General features: G+C 40.4%; 1 protein-coding gene across 2 annotated transcripts in view; it reads right to left on the reverse strand.

Annotated features, from left to right (window-relative positions):
• lrp5 (low density lipoprotein receptor-related protein 5) overlaps positions 1-20,220 on the reverse strand; it is a 221,366-nt gene that overhangs the window by 82,359 nt on the left and 118,787 nt on the right. For both annotated transcript variants that reach the window (XM_072272622.1, XM_072272621.1), the window contains exons 5-7: positions 18,790-18,921; positions 7,543-7,939; positions 7,197-7,368 (exon numbers count right to left, since the gene is read on the reverse strand). In XM_072272622.1, the coding sequence (XP_072128723.1) occupies positions 7,197-7,368; positions 7,543-7,939; positions 18,790-18,921 (701 nt within the window). The remainder of the gene's footprint in view (positions 1-7,196; positions 7,369-7,542; positions 7,940-18,789; positions 18,922-20,220) is intronic.

Genomic DNA, 20,220 nt, shown 5'->3' on the forward strand with positions numbered 1-20,220 from the left:
CACTGCTGTTTTGTGAGGTAGGTCTTATCTCATGAGCATGAGTTGTTCAAGGTGACAAAGCAAATTGGTGAAGGTAGAGAGATAACTGTGATGCATATGATTTTAGTAAGGCATTTGACATGGTTCCCTACGGTAGGTTCAGCCAGAAAGTCATGAGGCAAGGGATAAATGGAAACTAGGCAGCATAGAATCAGAAAATAGGCTAGCCCACAGAAGACAGGCAATGGTAGTAGATGGAGTGTATTCTAGCTGGAAGTAGGTGTTTCACAGGGACCTGTTCCAGAGTCATTGCTCTTTGTGGCTTTTATAAATAACAGATAAAGGACTGGAAGGGAGGTGGTGGTGTGGTCAGCGGTGCTGTTGTGGAAGGTTGGCGGTGTTGTGGGAGGGTTGTTGCGGTGTTGTGGAAGGGTGGCTGTGTTGTGGGAGGGTGGCGGTGTTGTGGGAGGGTGGTGGTGGTGTTGTGGAAGGGTGGCGGTGTTGTGAATGGCATACAGTTTTCGTAGTTTGCAATGGGAGATAGCCTGGATGCAGAAATGGGTGGAAAAGTAGCAAATGGAGTTCCATCAGGAGAAACATGAATTAATACACTTAGAAGATTGAAACGGAAAGTGGAGTACAAGCTTGCTGGCAAAATTCTTAGCAGTGCCGAGAAATAGAAGGATCTTGGGGTCCAACTCAATGAATCCTTCAAAAGTGCTGTCAAAGTTGATAGGGTAGTTATGGTGTATTGGCCTTCCTTAGTTGAGGAATTGAGCTCAAGAACAGTCTGTAAAACTCTGCTTAGAGTATACTTGCAGCATTTTGTTCAGTTCTGTCTGTATCATTGTGGAAGCTTTGGAGAGGGTGCAGAAGAGATCTACCAGGATACTGCCTGGATTAGAGAACATGTCTTATGAGGAAAGGTTGAGTAAGGTGGGGCCCAAAGAGAAAATCTTTGGAGTGATGGAAGATGAGAGGTGACTTGATTGAGGTGTACAAGGTTATGAGAGGCATAGAGTAGACAGCCAGTGCCTTTCCCCAGTGCGGCAAGAGACAACACCAAAAGACATACGTTTAAAGTGAGTGGAGGAAAGTTTAGGTGAGATGTCAGAGACGATTTATTTTTACACAGAGAGTGATAGATGCCTGGACTGCAGTGCCCAGGGTGGTTGTAGTGGCTAATACAAGAGGGGCATATAAGAGAATCTTGGACAGGCACATGGATATAAGAAAATTGGAGTGTTACAGGCAATGTAGGAGGGAAGGTTTAGTTTGATTGTGTAGGTCTGTCTGCACAACTTCATGGGCTGAAGGGCCAGTACTGAGCTGTACTCTTCTATGTTCTACAATATATAGCAAAATGAGATCTGTTTTAGACCAAATGAAATCTACAAGAGCTTGAGGATATTTTTCCCACTCAACGCTAAAATAGCTCGTTCCTAATATTTTCCACATTAAGGTTTTCCATAATTTCTTGAAAGCAAAAAGCTTGCTTTCAAAGTACTACAGCAGAATACAAGGTAAGAACTTGTATCGTGAATGTGGTTGGGAACAAGAATTCATTCTGTAAAACTCATGTCCATCACCATGTGGCATGGAAGAACAAATGATTTGTCTCCTGTTTTCATCAGCTGAAAATAATGTGAAATTAGCTTCTTTGAATGTTTTAAATGTTGCTCCATGTCGCTCACAGTGTAATCAAAGAGGAGAGAGCTTGTGTGAGAATTGATCCTGGCACAGACAGCTGCTCTTGCACTGAAGGCAATAATGCTTTTTGAACAAGTAGGGAGGAGAACTTTAAGGCCCATCTGTGAGCTACTGATAAGGCAAGTGGCACTAAAAGGGCCATCTGAAAGTGGGAAAAAAAGATCTCTGCTTGCATTTTTTTTTTGCGAAAAAAAAACATCAAATAACATTTGTTCCTCAGACTTTTCATGTGAACACCAGGCTTCATTATACACTAAACTGGTCGGCATGTATGCGTCAATCCTCCACACCTGATGAAATGAACCCCTCTAACCCCAAAGTTTCCTTCAAACAACCAGACATCTATTGATTACCTTTTCACCCAATCCGGTACTAAAGAGCAAAAAAGAAAAAGGAAGTTTGCTTAATCCGCCTCATTGATTTTTCAAGGAATAACAAAGAATGTGGAGATGAATAATATAGTAGATGTAATTTATCTAAATTTCCACAAAGCTTTCAAAAAAATACCACAGTAAATCATAGGGATAAACATCAGCTAATCATGGTGGGACTGTGTAAGGAAATATGCTGGGACTGTTGATGGGAATAACAATTTAACAGCTTAGAATTTTACATTCAAAAATGAGAAATTTGTAGAAGACACTACACTAAAGAGGAGAGAAAGAAAGGGATATTAGGAGTTGCAAAGGAAAAGATCAGAAAAGGAATTGGAAAGTTGAACAGTCACTGGGAAAGACAGGAATGGTCATAGTTGGTTGGTGGCAAATGTGACTTACATTTAACTTGGAAACCTGTGGGAAGATCACTCCTGTTTTCTTGACCATCATCAACTAGACTTTACCACAGATCTGCAGTTCATGAAAACTTATTTCATTGTTTCCATTACAAACTAGACCATTGAGACAATGGGTGCAACTTTCTGGGATTACAATTCTCCTTCCTAAGCAGTCCTTTAGGATACAGGATAACTTGCTCCCACTCTAGATTTGTGGGTTTGGTAGTGGCTAAGGAGACTTTTTCACAGATGATGCAATATGCTGCCGATATGTGAGATGGTGCACTGTTGCGTACTCAAACCATCATCTGCTCCCAATACATGGACTCAAGACTCTCAACACCACCCCCAAATGGTTCTTTTCCACCTTACTGATCATAAGCCAAAAATCAGTGGGAATGTTGCAGATTCTCAGGACTATCAACATTGACGCACCTTAAAAAACGTGTGCTTAACCGCTTCGCTCTCTTTACAGTTAAGACTATGTGGCTAAGCCATTTATAAATTTGCCAATGACACTGCTATTGTTGGTGGAATCTCAGATAGCATTGAGGAGGCTTAAAAGAGTGAGACAGATCAGCTGGTTGAGTGGTGTCGCAACGACAACCTCACAATGATCATCAGCAAAACCAAGGAACTGATTGTGGGCTTCATGAAAGAGAAGTCGGGAGAACACTCAAGTCCTCAATGGTGAAAAGGGTGAGCAGCTTCGTGGTCCTAGGTGTCAACATCTTGGAGAATCTATCCTCGGCCCAACACATCAACACATTAGGAGTTTGAAGAGGATTGGTGCGTTACCAAAGATTCTTATAAATTTCTGTAGATGTAAAAAGCTTTCTGCAATGCAGTCTCCCTGCAGAGGGTTACAGGGTCAACTAGCTCTATCACAGACACAACCCTCCCACCACTGGGGACAACTTCTTGAGGCATTACCTGAAGAAGGTAGCATTTATCATTAAGGATCCTCACCAGTCGGGATATATTCTCTTCTTACTACCAGCAAGGAGAAGGTACAGGAGCCTGAAGACCCATATTCAATGATTTAGAAACAGCTTCTTCCTCTGCACCATCAGATTGTTGAACGGCGTCCAGGAACCCATGAACCTCGTTATTCCTTTTTTTTGCTTTATTTATTTTTGTAATTTATAGATTTGTTATGTCTGTATAGTACCGCTGCACAAAACGTCAAATTTCTTGCCACAAATCTGATTCTTCAAGTAAGATTCTTCTGATTCTTCAAGGAGGGCGGAGAAGATGGCGGCGCGACGCAGCGCGCGCGGCCATTCCGAATTGATATAGTATCTGTGAAGTAGGATGCCGTGCACAATCCTGATTTGATAGAGGCAGACGTGAAGAAGCACGGAGGAACATCTGGAGAAACTTCTGAAATGCCTGCTTTGCTGCCGCTGCTACTGTGCGATCGAGAATCTCCGGAGGGAAGGCCCCAAATCCTCGGCCTTGCCTATTGCCGGGGTTGAAACGCTCAGCAGAGATGGTGCTCAGTGCATCGGTGTCAGGGAGCTGGTCGGAGGCTCAGAGTTTTCAGATGGACTCGGAGTCGGACTGTGGTCAGATGCTTCCGAGTTGCTGCAACGGCAAGTTTACGGCGCTGGAGGTTTACCGTCTGCGTGAGATGATGGGACTTTCGAGAGACTCTGTGACTTTACCGTGCCCATGGTCTGTTCTTACCAAATTACAGTATTGCTTTGCACTGTTGTAACTATATGTTATAATTATGTGGTTTTTGTCAGTTTTTCAGTCGTGGTTTGTCATGTCTCTCTGTGATATCATTCTGGAAAAATATTGTATCATTTCTTAATGCATGCATTACTAAATGACAATAAAAGAGGACTACGTGTCCTCATAATCTAAAAAAAAATCTAAGCTTTTAATACATTCTTGAATCTTTTCCTCCAGTCACCTGATAATCTCCTGCTATGAAAGGACATAGATCAGAGTAACTGAAAAGAGGCTTTGTTTTGGACTCTGGTGTTAGCCAGGCAGGTAACATGGCCTGGAAGAAGACACTGAATTTTGAGGTGAACTGGGAAAGTTTTGCAGAAAGCAATGCTCATATTTTTCAGTACCTTGAGATGCCAGCTGTGAGAAGTCTAGGTCTCGGGAGCATATATGAGGCAGGGATTACTACTGTCCAGTATTTCATAAATTTTGTGCCAGGTCTGAGTTCTTCATCTTCCGAGCTTCAGTTCTTCATCTTCAGATTTTGAGGCCTAAATAAACTGTGAAGAGCGATGTTCAACAAAGTTGCATTATTGCCTCAAGACTTCTCTCTGCAAAATCTTTGCCTCACTTCCAACATAGAGGAATTATCTTCAGATTTAATAGATCTTCAGAATTAAATTCTTCAATTTCCAAGGACTACTCAAATGCAGTGGTCAGTGGTCAAGCTGCATTATGCAGATAACGAATACATTAACACATGTGCAGGAGGGTGAGCACCAAGATTCATTCACCAAAGTTCAGAATGCTGGCTAATTCCCGAGTACGTTAATTTTCATTGGCTAAATCCTGCTATTGCTTTCTACAAATCATTCTTGCCTACATCAATTATGACCTGATCACAATGACATTTTTATGCACATTGAACAAGGTAGCTTTCTCTGGGAACATTCCAGTACCAGTTAACTCCTATACTTTTCACAAGATAATGCTTCAGGCATATCCAGAGAATTGGATTTTTTTAATATATGGATTCGGTTACTGATGAAATAGGCACACCAGAAACATGAACAAGTCTGCAGCAAATTTGTCACTTTATATGGTATTGCAATGTTTGGCCCTGATGATAAAAAGCATTACAACTGACATGAGGAGGGGGAGGGGACAAGTTTGTTAGTAATGAGCTATGCAGAATCGGTAACTATTTCAGAAACCTAACTTTGTTTTGTACGTTAGTGTCTACAACAAATCTGAATCTGCCTTAAACGTTTCCATTTAGACACACATTCCTATTTATATTTTTATTTTAACTTGTAAATTATTTAATATACACAAACAATGCAAATTTTTAATGTGTCTAGTTTATAACAATTTTCTAAGTTTCTAAAAAAAACCTTCGAGTTGGCAGTTTTGAACAATGTTACCACAGGGTTGCCAAAGCTTTCCGGGAAAGCCCTATAGTCTATTGTAACGAAAGGTTTGACAAGCTGTGCCAAATGGCTTCTTCAGAATACAAGATTTTAATGAAGTGACTGGATTCTTTGTGCTGCAACTGAGTATCACAGATGCAAAACTTTATGCCAAGAAAAATAACTGCTGGTTTCACCGCATGAAATTTCACACATAACGAAGCCTGCTATATAACCATGCAATTAATCTGTACTTTGTATAAAATCCTTCCATCCATTAGGTTTGATACATTGAAATATGTATCAAAACAGTTAACAAAGTAACATTTGAAAAAAACGGGACATTGCTGCAATCCAGGAGACTGAAACGTGTGTAAGTCACTACAGCTGTCCTCATTCCTTTCACCTCCCACATTTAATTACACAGATGAAATGTAAGTAGAAGTTTAAGAGTTTAAGCATTCCATGCAACTCAGTTATAGAGGCCTGAGGTGCTCAAGACTATCATTTTATTTTTGTTTATTTACATCGTGCACAACACGCCAGTGCAAACAAAAAGATCCTGGGCAAGGAGCAGTGATCACAGGTATTCATGCACATCCTACCATTCCCATCGAGCTGCTGAACTATGACACAAAGGAAACAATAAAATACACCCACAATTTACGCATGATTTCTCTACCACATTTTCTTAATATTTCCACTTAACATAAATACTAAAAAAGGGATGTGGTTGTGGTTCTGTTTTGATTTTTATGTTGACTTAATGCATAATAATTTTTATTTCATAGGACCTTACAAGTTAAAGACTGAAGACACAGAGTAAAACATACGCTTAAACTCCAGAAACCTGTGAGCATTTCATTAATATTCTCACAATAGCACGAAAAAAGAATTTTCAAAATTGCATTTCTTTTGCAATCCACCAGATATTTTTAAACCGGGAAAAATCAGGACGCAAGAGGTTCTGCAGATGCTGAAAATCTTGAGCAACACACATGAAATGTTGGAGGAACTCAGCAGGTTAGGCAGCATCTACGGAGGGGAATAAACAGTCAACATTTCGGCTGAGATTCTTCCTCAGACTGGAAAGGAAGGGGTCAAGAAGCCAGAGTAAGAAGATGGGGGGGAAGGGGGAAAGAGTACAAGCTGGCAGGTGACAGACGAGACCAGTGAGAGAGAAGGTGGGGAACCTCATTGGAATAAAAGAAAGGGCCAGATTTGCCATTTATCTTGCAACAGATTGCCATGTAATTACCATCTTACTTATTGTAAATTTGCTGTTCCCAACTGGTAACCATATTCATAACACTGCATCATTGACTACACCACAAGCCTATTTCATTGACTCTGGCAGTCAAGGTCAATGTATAACTTCCAGCTTTACTTTGAGAGTGAAGACTGTTATGTTATGCTGATACATTTCTCAGGTTTATGTGCCAGCTCTATAGCTCAAATCAAGTCTTAAAGAAAATCTTAATTCAGGATGTCTTCCTTACCTGCTGGTAGAAAACAGTAATGGCATTAAAAGTAATGATTTACCCACTATTTGCTTCTTGTGGCACAGCCTCACTCAGGCTGAAAGTGTATACTAATCTTGCTGCTAATCATATCACCAAGCAAGTTTCCCTTTCAGAACTTACCTCAATTTTGTCTGTTTTAGCATCGCCCCAGTAAAGTTTCTCTTCAGCATAGTCTAATGCCAAGCCATTGGGCCAACCCAGAGAGGTGTTTACCAAAATTATTCGATCAGAGCCATCTAGATTTGCACGCTCTATCTTCGGGCTTTCACCCCAATCCGTCCAGTACATATAGCTGTAAGAACATTTGTAACATTAATATTTTGAATATTTTATGATCATACTGCAACATAAATGCTGTTGAAAACAGTTAATTAATGGACCAATTCCTTACTATTTACATTTAAAATATAATTTGTAATTAACCATATTCTATCATGTTTAAATAAATTATAAATTGTACACACACCCAGTTACTGGATTAAGGACAATTGCTCTAGGTTCATTAAGACCTTCTGCTATTAATATTTTTCTAGATGTGCCATTGAATCGAGTCACTTCGATGCGGTCAGTTCCCGTATCCGTCCAATAAAGATTCTGTGCTATCCAATCGACAGCTATTCCATCTGGATGGCTAACTTCTGTGGTCACCAAGGTCTGGGCCCCTGAGCCATCTAGAAATGCGCGACGAATAGCTCTAACTTCATCATCTGTCCAGTAAATATATCCCTCCACTGGATCATAGTCTATTGCTATTGCATCCCGAATATCATCAAGTTGCAGAATGACATCTGTGAAATCTGGCATGTCTAAGGAGATCCGTCGCAGGTCCGTCCTTCTTGCAAGCAGCAACACCTCTTCAGCACCTAACATAAAACAGTAAAAGAATTAACTGCAGTGTTAGCTCAGAACTTCTAACAGCACAAAGATACACTCAGTGGCCACCTTATTAGGTACCCCTGTACCTTATAATACAAATATTTGATCAACCAATCATGTGGCAGCACCTCAATGTACTAATGGCATGCAGACATAATCAAGAGGTTCACTTGTTGTTCAAACCAACCATCAGAATGGGGAAGAGATATGATCTGAATGGTTTTGATCATGGAATGATTGTTGGTGCCAGATGAGGTGGTTTGAGTATCCCAGAAACTGCTGATCTCCTGGGATTTTCACACTCAACAGTCTCTAAAGTTCACAGAGAATGATGCGAGAAACAAAAAAACATCCAGTGAGCAGCAGTTCTGTGGGCGAAAATGCCTTGTTAATGAGAGAGGTCAGAGGAGAATGGCCAGACTGGTTCAAGCTGACAGGGAGGTGACGGTAACTCAACTAACCACGCTCTACAACAGTAGTGTGCAGGAGAGCATCGCCAAATGCACAACATGACAACCCTGAAGTGGATGGGCTACAGCACCATAAGACCATGAACATACAGAAATATACTTTGTATTATACACTTTAATTTGAACCTTTACATTGCCAAAACTAAATAAAATTAATTATAGAGGGAGCCCTCCACTCCAGACAAATAGGAGCAATAAAAAAGCTCCAGTTACATTCATTCTAATATAACCAACCACAATAAAATGGAATGAACAGATATAAACATTTTGCAATGGGGCATTTTAATGGCTAAGCAGCATATGTAAGAGCTCATCTCAGTATCTCTTCAACAAACAAAATTAAAAACAATTTTGAACAAACTTTTTTTTTCTAGTGTCGTTGGTTGAATATATAATTGCATTCAAAATCACCTAATTAAACTAACTAGGAAGACCTGCTGGTCTTGAATTGGAATGAAATGACAAATTCACTGAAGCACATCGCCACTTATCTTTGTTCTGATAAGTTCATCAGCCATTACAGTTTGAAGAAACCTATTTGCATTTCAATAAATCCAACAAAAATCTTATTTGTATTCAGTTTCTTAAATGAATTTCAGAAAATAACAAATAATGCACTAAGCAACACACACAAAATGCTGGAGGAACAGGCAGCAACTATGGAAATGACTGAACAGTCGATGTTTCAAGCTGAGACCCTTCTTCAGACTGAGAAGGAAGGGGAAGATGCCAGAATAAAAAGGTAGGGGGAGGGAAAGAAGGCTAGCTGGAAGGTGAGAGGTGAAGCCAAGTGGGTGAGAAAGGTCAAGGGCTGGAGAAGAAGGAATCTGATAGGACTATAGGAGAAAAGGAAAGAGGAGGAGATTTAGGGGGAAGTGACAGACAGGTGAGAAGAGGTAAAAGGTCAGAGAGATGAATATTTAAAGGGGGGGAGCGAAATAATTCTTTCACTGGAAGGAGAAATTGATATTCATGCCATCAGGTTTGAGATTACCCAGACGGAATACAAGGTGTGGCTTCTCCACTCTGAGGGTAGACTCAACTTGGCACAAGAGGCTAGGGACCGACATGTTGGATCAGGAATGGGATTCAGAATTAAAACATTTGGCCACTGGGAAGTTCCACTTGTGGTGGATGGAGCAGAGGTGCTCAATGAAGCGGTCACCCAATTTACAATGGGTCTCACCAACGTAGGGGAGGCTGTAACGGGAGCACTGGACACAATAGATGACCCCAGCAGATTCGCAGGTATCTTCTTGATAATTATTCCAGGACAGCTTATTTTTGAAAATGGTTAAAGTGACTTTTATTTGGGCATGAGTTATTTAGTTAAATACTCTACTAGCCACCTGTAGTCATTAGATCATTTGAAAAATAATTATGAAACACTGGAGTATTTTTGTACACTGCATGGCAATAACAAAAGATTCACATTTATTTTGATAAACTTCCTCCAAAGTGGTTGATCTTCAATTGCCTCTGAAAAAGGATCTCTGACCTGAAATGATAACTCAGTTTTTCTCTCTACAGACTGTCTGACCTGTTGTGTTTCCACATTTATTATACTCATTTCAAGATTCCAGCATCTGAAGCTTTGTTTTAATTGCTTGTATTACTGTAGCACCCTTCAGGGTATCAGCACATCCAAATTGTTTTTGGATTTGTACACATCAGTCCTTGGACTACAGTGATCTTCGTGGTAGTCATTTTGGTCGTAAGGGCTTCAGAAAGGGAAGGTGATGCCAAGTAGAGAATGTGCTGGAATCTTAATATCGGTCTTTTGTGACATCAGAACAATTAGGTGGGTGTTGATGTTTTTACAGTTTGTAAGTTATTAGTTAGGGTCGGGTGGAGAGGGCAGGGCAGCTTGACAGAGTGTAAAACACAGCCTACGCCAGGTGAAAGGTCCTCCACATTCCGGTACTTCAACTACCTGGGGTTTTAAGTATCACTCATTGCAGCACCTTGAGCATGGTGTTTCAGAGTTGAAACAAGGTCTGGAGTCCCTCTGTGCATCTGCAAAGTGAAGAGCTCGATGGATGGAAGGATTTGTCAAACAGGGGTTTAAATGTGTGCATTGGGCAGGGTTGACTACCAAAAAGAATAGGGGAGGTAAATAGGTCACACAGAGGCTCTCCGAGTCGATCTCACACATTTATTTCCTTTTGCCTCAGAATAGAAGGACATCCATTAGAAAAGAGATGAGGAGAAATTTCTTTAACTAGTGGGCATTGAATCTGTGGAATTCATTGCCACAGACATCAGTTGAAGCCAAGCTATTGGATATATTTAATGTGGAAGTTGATAGGTTCTTCATTAGACAGGGTGTCAAAGACTCTGGGGAGAAGGCAGGAGAATGGGTTTGAGAGGGTAATCAATCAGCCATAATGGAATGGTGGAGCAGATGCGATGGGCTAAATGGCTTAATTCTGCTCCTATGTCTTATGGTCTTATAGCTATTGGCAGTGGTGTAGAAACTCAATGAGGTAAAGGGAGGCAGACAGACCTTTTCTGTGGCTCTAGACATTAACTCCAGGATGGCATGTTGCTTCCCTGGTCAAGGATATAACTAAAAAGAGCTATGGACCATTTTAAAGGGGGGAGAAAAAATCAGAAATTGTGGTCAACTTTGAGATCAATGGCATAGGAATGTTCCACCTGGTTAGTCTGTAACCTGACGTTAAGAACAATGAATTCTCCAATTTCAACTAACCTGCTCCCCCCCCATCCATTTCTCTTCCCCTTTGTTTTATCCAGATCCTCTCATACACACCCTACTTTACAAGAAATTCCACATCCCCAGCCCCCATTCCGTTTCTTTCCCCTACGCTACCTACTCCATCTCCATCTGCCCATCACATTTATCCCAGAGTCCCTTAGACCCTCTCCTCACTGTCCCCATTTGCCCACCATACCCCCTCATTTAGTTCCTCTTCAGCTTCCTTTACCAGATTCCATAATCTACAGGCCTCTGTTGCTCCAAGCCTCAGTCTCCATCTCTACCTTTCCCTCTCTCACCTGGTTGCCAGCTCATGCTCTACCTCTCCCCCATACCTCTTTATACAGGTATCTCTGTCTGGTCCTTCAGTCTAGAATGTAGATCAGGGGTCCCCAACCTTTTTTGCACCGCGGGCCGGTTTAATATTGACAATATTCTTGCAGACCGGCCGACCGAGGGGGGGAGGGGGGTGTTTACCCTAAGAAAGACTACCATGACCATGATGCCTTGCGCAGGCACCTGTGTGCACATGCGTGAGTGACGTGCGCAAATGTGACATGTGCATGCGCGTATGTGCCGATTTTGTTTTACACAAATCGGTTTTGGCTTAATCTTCCTGACTATATTGTACATAGATTACCTCTACGTTATGTAGGCTGTGTATTTATCATATCATTCCTGCTTTTACTATATGTTAGTGTTATTTTAGGTTTTATGTGTTATTTGGTATGATTTGGTAGGTTATTTTTTGGGTCTGGGAACGCTCAAAAATTTTTTCCATATAATTTAATGGTAATTGCTTCCGCGCTTTATGCCATTTCGGCACGAAAGGTTCCATAGGAACGCTCTACCTTAGTGGGGGGAAATATGGGATAAGGGTGGTCCCGTATGGGACAAACCAATTTAGCCTAATATACGGGATGTCCCGGCAAATACGGGACAGTTGGCAACCCTATTTTCAAGTTCAACAGTGCGTGACAGGGAATGAGGAAAGGTGCAGCTGACTCATGTTGTTTCCTCGCGGCCCGATAGTGCATGCTTTGTGGCCCGGTACCGGTCCGCGGCCCAGTGGTTGGGGACCGCTGATGTAGATGACATCTCGACCTGAAACATTGACTGTCCATGTCTTTCTACAGATGCTGCCTGAAACACTGAGATCTTCCAATGGCTTGTTTTATGTTCCAGGTTCCAGCATCACAAATCTCGTTTTCCCATATCTAGACCAGTGTAGTCAGGGACAGCATTAAGCACAGTAATTTTGAGTAGAGGAATCCAGCTGGCAAAACGTGTCTCTTTACTACCTGAATCCTGATAAAGGGTCTACGACTGTTTATTCCCCTCCACTGATGTTGCCTGACTTGCTGAGTTCTTTCATGTGTTACTCAACATTTCCAGCATCTGTAGAATCTCGTGCCTTAACTACTATGTCCGTGTTAAGAAATTCAACAATCCAGCCAATGACAGAGGCAAACAGTTTAATATAGGGTCACAGTGCGAGGCTGTAATGTGATCATGGACTGCGAGTTTGTTAAACCCGAAAAAAATTTCTGTTTAGATGTTTACAACCTAAAATGTCATAACCTTTCAAGATTCTGCCTGGGCCTGTTTCTATAATTTGAAGTTATCTGGTCTAGCTTTGCTTGAAGATCTTTTTAAGAGAACACTTACAAATTTCACACAATTGTTGGTGACACTTCTACAAATTTGAACAAGTAAGTTTTGGTACATAATAAGGAAAACTTGGCCACAGCACAAACATCGGGATAGATCTTGCTAAGTGTGGCTCACTTTGCAAAATCATTATTTGCACTATCCCCAAACCTGTACTCATCTGATGCTCGTGTGTCTGTGGAATGTTGCTGGACTGCTGGATCTTGGAACCCTCAGAGATAAATGTGTTTCAAGTAGTACAATACAAAGGCCCTGGCCCCAAAATAAACTGACGTCTTTGGCAGAAGGCAAAGCAAGGGGCAGAGTTTTGGCTTGCGTCAAAGCTGTGAAATATTTAGAAATGATAAAGGTGATGCAAAAAGGCATTAATTTTAAAAACACATAAGTTCATTAAAAATCTACAAAACCAATTACAAGTCACTGAAAATGACAAACTGAAGCAAAATCATTTTGGTAAACTTTTCAATCTATAGGCTAAGAAACCCCATTTAATTGAATAGTGACTCCAATTCTACACCAGGCCTAATATTAATATCTCGGTGACAATTACTCAAAGTAAAGCTCTAAATCTGAGCAAAATAAGACCACTGGATGATGAAATCCAGTGGAGTAGGGTAGACATTAATATATTAATTTCTGTCACTTTGTACACTGAGTCCATTACACACTGTTAATTCCCTAACATCACCATCCAGGAAACGCTTTCTCCTGAATACTACCATCAGTGAGGAGGTGAAGACCCACAGCCACAGAGTCAGAGACCGCTTCTTCCCTTCCATCACCAGATTTCTGAACGGTCCATGAACACTAGCTCATTATTCCTTTCTGCTTGCACTGTTTATTGATTTTGAAATTTATAGTAATTTTATGCCTCTTCACTGTACTGCTGACTCAAAAAACAAACTTCATGTCTTATAAGACAATGATAATAAACCCGATTCTGATTCTCTTATCTGTGGTTCTAAAAACCCACTTAACTAGATAGTAAAGATGCTGTCTTTCCCCTCAACCTGAGGGTGTTTTCCCCCGATTCAAAAATACCATACATGTGCATTTCTCTTTGGCTGCTGCCTGTAGAACTAACAGCCGTTACATCATTGCCACACTGATTGTTGGCAACTGAGACTAAATACTCTCAATGCCAACCCCAATGCAATGGCATGAATGCTTTCCGTGGAGGGGGAAGGAGCAACACCAAGTGCTCCCTTGTGTAAAAAGGCATCTCAAAAGGCCACCGCATAATCAGGGGCCTCAGGGTATGAGTTCCCAAGCCACTAAGGTAATGGCTCATCTAGGGACCAGTGACTACAGCATCCTGCATCGAGTTAACTAATATAGAAAGGTTGTAATGCTTGTGGATGAGTGAAAAAAACGGTTAAAGCAGGAAGTCTGGTAGATGTAGTAGACAAAACACAGACATGCCAGTAGGGAACTATTAATTTTCCTCTCTGGCAATTTGCTCCTTGTTTTATTGTGAGTGAGAAACTCAATTTGAGGATCACAGCTTTAACAACTTCGAAGTGTGCCAGATGGTATGACTGGATGTGTGCATGGCGTCACGCAAATTACAGGCACATAAAGGTGCACTATGTTTGAAAGAGCCTAGGTCAATTTCCTGATGGTTGCAAGTTTTCCCAGATAGGCTCATTTGCAGATCTAAGTTAGAGAATAGGCTGGGCTAATTTTCCAATACTTGGTGTTTGTCCCAATCACTCACCCAACTTAAACCTTCAGGTTCGAATCTGCATCATAAAAAGCATAGCCCAATGAGTAATGCATACAAAATGCTGGAGGAACTAAGCAGGTCAGGCAGCATCTAGGGACATTTCAGAACAAGCCCCTTCATCAGGAGACTAAGGTTGAAATTTCAATTGAAACCCTTCATCAACACTCAACTGCCGAAATTTTAGGCTGAGATCCTTCATCAGGATTATGAAAATTTATCAACCTGAAATATTGAGCTTTATTTCCCTCTCCTTATAAGGTCCTTCGATCCCCAGTAACCCATTGGACTGTCCTGCCCTATATCACTTAGTTCATCATCTTCAGCTGACCTCTCCTTGTTTTATCACTTGAATTTTTTCCCAACCCCCTGATCTTCTGACCAACTCCACCCACAAGGCCCCTTCACCATCATTAACCCCTCCCAGATATGACAAACCATAGCCAACCCCTCATCTCCAAGCCTCTCTTCCCCATTTGCCTGCAAGGCACTGTCAATGAAAGAAAGAATATTGGGTTATTCAACAGTGTTTGGTACTTTAGGCCTTGAGTTATGTTGAATTCTTATGAAGCAAGCCTATAACCAAAATAATGGGCAGATCACCTAACAGAGTAATGCTCTCCTGTGAGCACTGAAGGATTCTTTGCCTCTATGTACACTATCTCTTAATTTTTTTTCAAATTTCCAACATATAGGATTCCTAAGATTCTACTTCTTTTCAAATGTCAAATCATCCGAAAGAAACAATCAATCTCTGAGCAGACAATAGTGTTTCAAATACTATAAAAAATATCAGTAATTAAGAAACCCATTTAGAGTTTCTAATCTTTGAAAAGATCTATAAAAAAAATTCAATTATTTTTGAAGAGAATTTTAAATGACAGCAGTGCACAATATAAATCAATGGAGAGTGTAATTAATTTTGAAACAGAGTTTTGCAAGCCATTAACTGATTATTGATTAAGGCTGTATTATTAAGTCCTGCTTCTGTCCTGAAAATTCCAGTTAAATCACCTTTGTGAAACCTTAGTCAAGAGTGACAAGAAAAATGAGAGAACATCCCACAAGCTGACAAAGATGTTTTTTTATCCTTCTCTGCATCACCTCACATTTGACAGATGACAAGACAGTTTATAATATAGTAACAAATGTGTCAATTTATCAACGTAACGCAAACAAATGTAAAGAGCAGCCAGAGTTCCCCAAGCCCTGCCAGAACCCCCTGCCATTTGTCTTTCTGCTAATCAGATTAGTACAATGTGCCATTGTTTCATCTAACTTCTCAGTCAACACCGCTGGGACTCTAGTCTTTTCCACTCTCTAACTGTGTAATGAAATAGGCAGTGAACAACTTAGCTCCAAAGCTATTCTTTATCCTCTCTAAATGCAAAAATAATTGTAATACTGTAATAGGGCTTGAATGGAACTAATTTCCAGCATGCATTTGTGCTATGTTTGGGCCTGATGTGATTCCTGCCTTGAGAAGGGTTGTTTACTTTACAATCTACACTTTAGTTTTAACTTACAACTAATGCGCCAGGAAGCTGTTAAGGTTCCCGAATGAATGCACAACGTTGGCACTTTTCACCAGGCATGCTAAGTGTTTCAAGACTGTGGAAGCACGAATAAGTTTGACTCTAACAATCACCATTCATTACACTACATGCATGACTTCAAGCAATGTTGATTGATCCTTTGTTCAAAATTTCAACTTGCATACAAAGAGCATGCAACATTTTTTAAATTTAAGGCATCACAATCACATGAAAATAACGGTAACAGCAGATTTACAACAGATAATAAAATTGAAAACAATATTATCTCTTCTAAATTATTTTTCAGTAAATATCTTTCCTTTCTTTTTGCTTTGTTCAGCACTGCCTGGAACATTAAACCTATTTCCACCAAAGTTGATTTAAGAAGAAATTAATAGATTGAAAATGGCTTAGGGTGATATTTCAATATTCCTGATGGAAAAATAGTCAATCTGACTATTTAAATCTTGTACTGAAATAGAGGCAACTATGCTTGTTTAAAAGTCACCCCTGCACTTTTATATAAATAAAATACTGAATGTAAATTTTAAGCATGCTAGTATGTATCAATTTCAATATGTTCACAGAGAAAGCATTCAAATTTACATTCAGCGAAATTTGGATCTGAAGACAAAGTGGAGCAGATGCTAGAAACCTAAAATAAGAACACAGAATGCTGGAAATACTTAGTAGGTCAGGCTGCTATGTAAAGAAAGACACAGGATTAACATTTCAGGTTAATAAGTTTTCATCAGCTGAGATACTGCCTGATCTGTTGAGTATTTCCAACATTTTCTATTTCACATCTGTTGAGACAACAAAACTCCAGTTGGGATAATGTTATTTTACATCTGAAAATAAAACTATGGAAAACATCATATTTGATGAATTTGTTAAGCTGTTTGTTAACATATAGAATATTGTAAATTAATGCTTTAATATCAGAAAAATATGAAACAAGAAATCTATGCAAAATGAACTGGATAACATTAGAGAGAACATTAAAAATGTGACTAACTTAGCAAGGTAAAAGTTTGAAGACTGGAATACAGACATGAAAAAACTCACTGCATATTGAAACATGGTGGAGTTTTGGCGTCCAGGAGACCACCAAGGTTTGGGAGTGATTGGGATTCAATCTTGGAAAATTTAACAGTTACAGAATACAAAGTTTTATTGAGATAGGAAAAGGGGGCAGGGAACCAAACTGTTTCCAGATTGGTTGTCATGTTAAATATGTTACTGAGGGTGTGAATTTCTTATTTAACCTTTGGAAATTTCACTGTGGGTGGCTGGATTCTTCAGATTATAGGAAACATGGCAGCTGCAGTGAGGTAAGGTCAGGGGAAAGGCAAGTGACTTTTTGGACAGGAGCGCAACTGCCCAAGTACAGAAACACAAAACCCACACAGAACCAATGCATATACTAGACTAAAGGTTATATCTTGGAATTAAAAGAGCGTGTTCAGAAACTCCAAAACCCAAAGCATACTGACAAACCCTCCAAATCTAATTATGTAACCTACACTAGTAATTATTTTGCTAGAAAATATTTGACAAGATTTGTTAAGAAACTGGGTGTTGCCTCTGTAGGAGTGTTACTTGATCAGTTTGTAAATGCATCTATGTTTGAGATTCAGGGCGAAGTTTGTTGCTGAACAAGCTGCACGCATTCGTGACCTTTTTTTTCCACTCTCTAAAACTGGGCGTCAATTGATAGGTGGTGGTCAGATCCCTGATGATCATCAGAGGCAAGCTTGGTGAATGGAGGGTAGAAATATCATAAATGCTGGTGCTGAGGGTAGGTGAATTGACTTTGTAGTCTTGGGAGTCAGTAATTGTTTGTAGTCATGGGTAGACATTCGATCACCAATCAGCTGGATATTGTGCAGCTTTAGTAGTCAGAGAGTGGTAGCCTTGTAGTGGGTGGGTGGGCTGGCAAGATTGCTAATGTACGTAGGTAAGTCTTCAATACATATGTGCTAAAAAGTTAAAGTTAAAGTCTGTCCCGAGCCTTTCTAGGCTCATCAGGCTGGTGCTTATGCTGGTTTCCGTGGCGTGAATTGACTGAGAGTACGAGACTAACCACCGCACCCCCCCCGGGATAGGATGCCAGTCTACTGCGAGGTTAACCCCCAGCATTTTGCCAGTACCCATTTTCAGCTGGGTGGACTAGATCAGTGTGTGGTTAAGTGCCTTGCTCAAAGACACAACACACTGCCTCGGCTGGGGCTCGAACTCACAACCTTCAGATCGCTAGTCCAACGCCCTAACCACTTGGCCACATGCCACACAATACATATGTGCATGGGAGTGATAACTGCAAATCACATGAACTCTCTGAAAGGTTCACTTTTCATTGAAATTGAATCACAGGTGCAAAGCAATGTGGTAATAACACATGTTCCAATTTCTAGACTTCTGTTTTACTTTTACAATTTCCTTTTATTTACAAAACTATCGTTGGATGGCTCTGCTACTTCGTAATTAATGCAGGGTCTCCATTTTACCCATTTAGAAAACAGGTCCTTGAGCAAGCGTTTGGTGTGAACAGGATATTGACTGTAATAAAACTGAACAAGTTGTAGATGCAACCAGTAAATACTTTAATATATTGCGTTTATCCAAATATAGTTCAAACTACTGAAAGGGGATTTTCTCTTTCATCTGACTGAAAACATTCTGCTTGACTTTTGGGCATATAAATAGAAGTTTTTACCTTCTTTACATATCTTTCCATCTTTTTTCAGCTGGACACCAGTTGGGCAGGCACATTTGAAGAATGGCTCTTTTGGTGACAGTAGGCACAAATGGGAACATCCTCCATTAATTTCATCACACGTGGTGGGAACTGCAATAGACGAGGGAAAAATATTGATGCTTTCATCTTTTCTATCACATAAAATAAAACATTCAACAAATGCTCAAGTTAAAATGAATCAATTACCAATCTCTTGCAAAGTCAATGAATTAATTATGCGTCTCATACAAAATCTATCTCCCTCCTTCTATTTCAAATTGTCGCCTCTCCTCTTCTGAAGACATTGTGTGATATACAACAGGGTCAAGAATACTGTAATTAGTTCATGAAAGAAAGAAAGATTAAAAAGAAATAAATTTTGTTTTTGATCACCCTTCAGTGACATTCTACAGTACTGTGCAGAAGTCTTTGCCAAATATATCTAACTAGGGTGCCTAAGACTTTTGCACAGTACTGTAGTAATTTTGCATTGCATTGCAATGTAATTATAATATATTGCATTGCACTGGCTGCATAAAAGAAACTAATTTCATGACAAATGTGATTCTGATATGGGTCTCCATGATGATAAATCTGATTCTGATATGGGTGTCCATTGGGGACTGAGAGTGGGAAGAGGGCAGGGAGAGGGAAATCATGGTTTGGAAAAGGGAAAAGGAGAGGGGAGAGAGGGAGAAGCACCAGAGAAACATTCTGTAATGATCAATAAACATTTATTATGCTCTAATAAACCAATTGTTGGGCATCAAGTGACCTTGCCAGGTGTCATAGTGCTGGATGAGTCTGCATCCGCGCAATCCCCCACCCTGGCACCCCTTCTCTGCCATTTGTCCTATACCCCTTCTGGAGAGCTCCACACTCACTATTCCCAACATCCTTTGCTCCCGCCTGATTTGCAAACTTGCTCGCTGCTCTAAAACACTGTCTTTATGCAGCTTAGTTGTATATATGAGTTTACAACTTCTGCACAGCACTGTGCACTAGTGGTAAGTAGCATAGTTTGACGTCCCAGCAACACTGGTAGACAGGATGGCGAAGAAGTGTATGGCACTTTTGCCTTCATCGGTTAAGGCATTGAGTATTAAGGCATGTTACAGCTGTGCATGATGTTAGTGAGGCTGCACTTGAGAGTATTTAGTGTTGCTCTGGTCACCTAGCTAAAGCAAGGCTGTGAATAAGCTAGAGAGGGTGCATAAAAGGTTTACAAGGATGTGGCTGGGATTGGACAGCTTGAAATATAAGAAGAGACTGGATAGGCTGCAGCTGTTTTCCCCTGGAGGCTAAAAAGTGACTTTTTAGAGGTTTATGAAATCATAAGGAGCATAGATAAGGTGAATGGTCACAGACTTTTTCGCATGGTAGAGAAGTCTAAAAGTCTAGAGGGCAAAA

This window comes from Mobula birostris, chromosome 11 (genome assembly GCF_030028105.1).
Source record: "Mobula birostris isolate sMobBir1 chromosome 11, sMobBir1.hap1, whole genome shotgun sequence".
Classification (NCBI taxonomy): Eukaryota; Metazoa; Chordata; class Chondrichthyes; order Myliobatiformes; family Myliobatidae; genus Mobula; species Mobula birostris.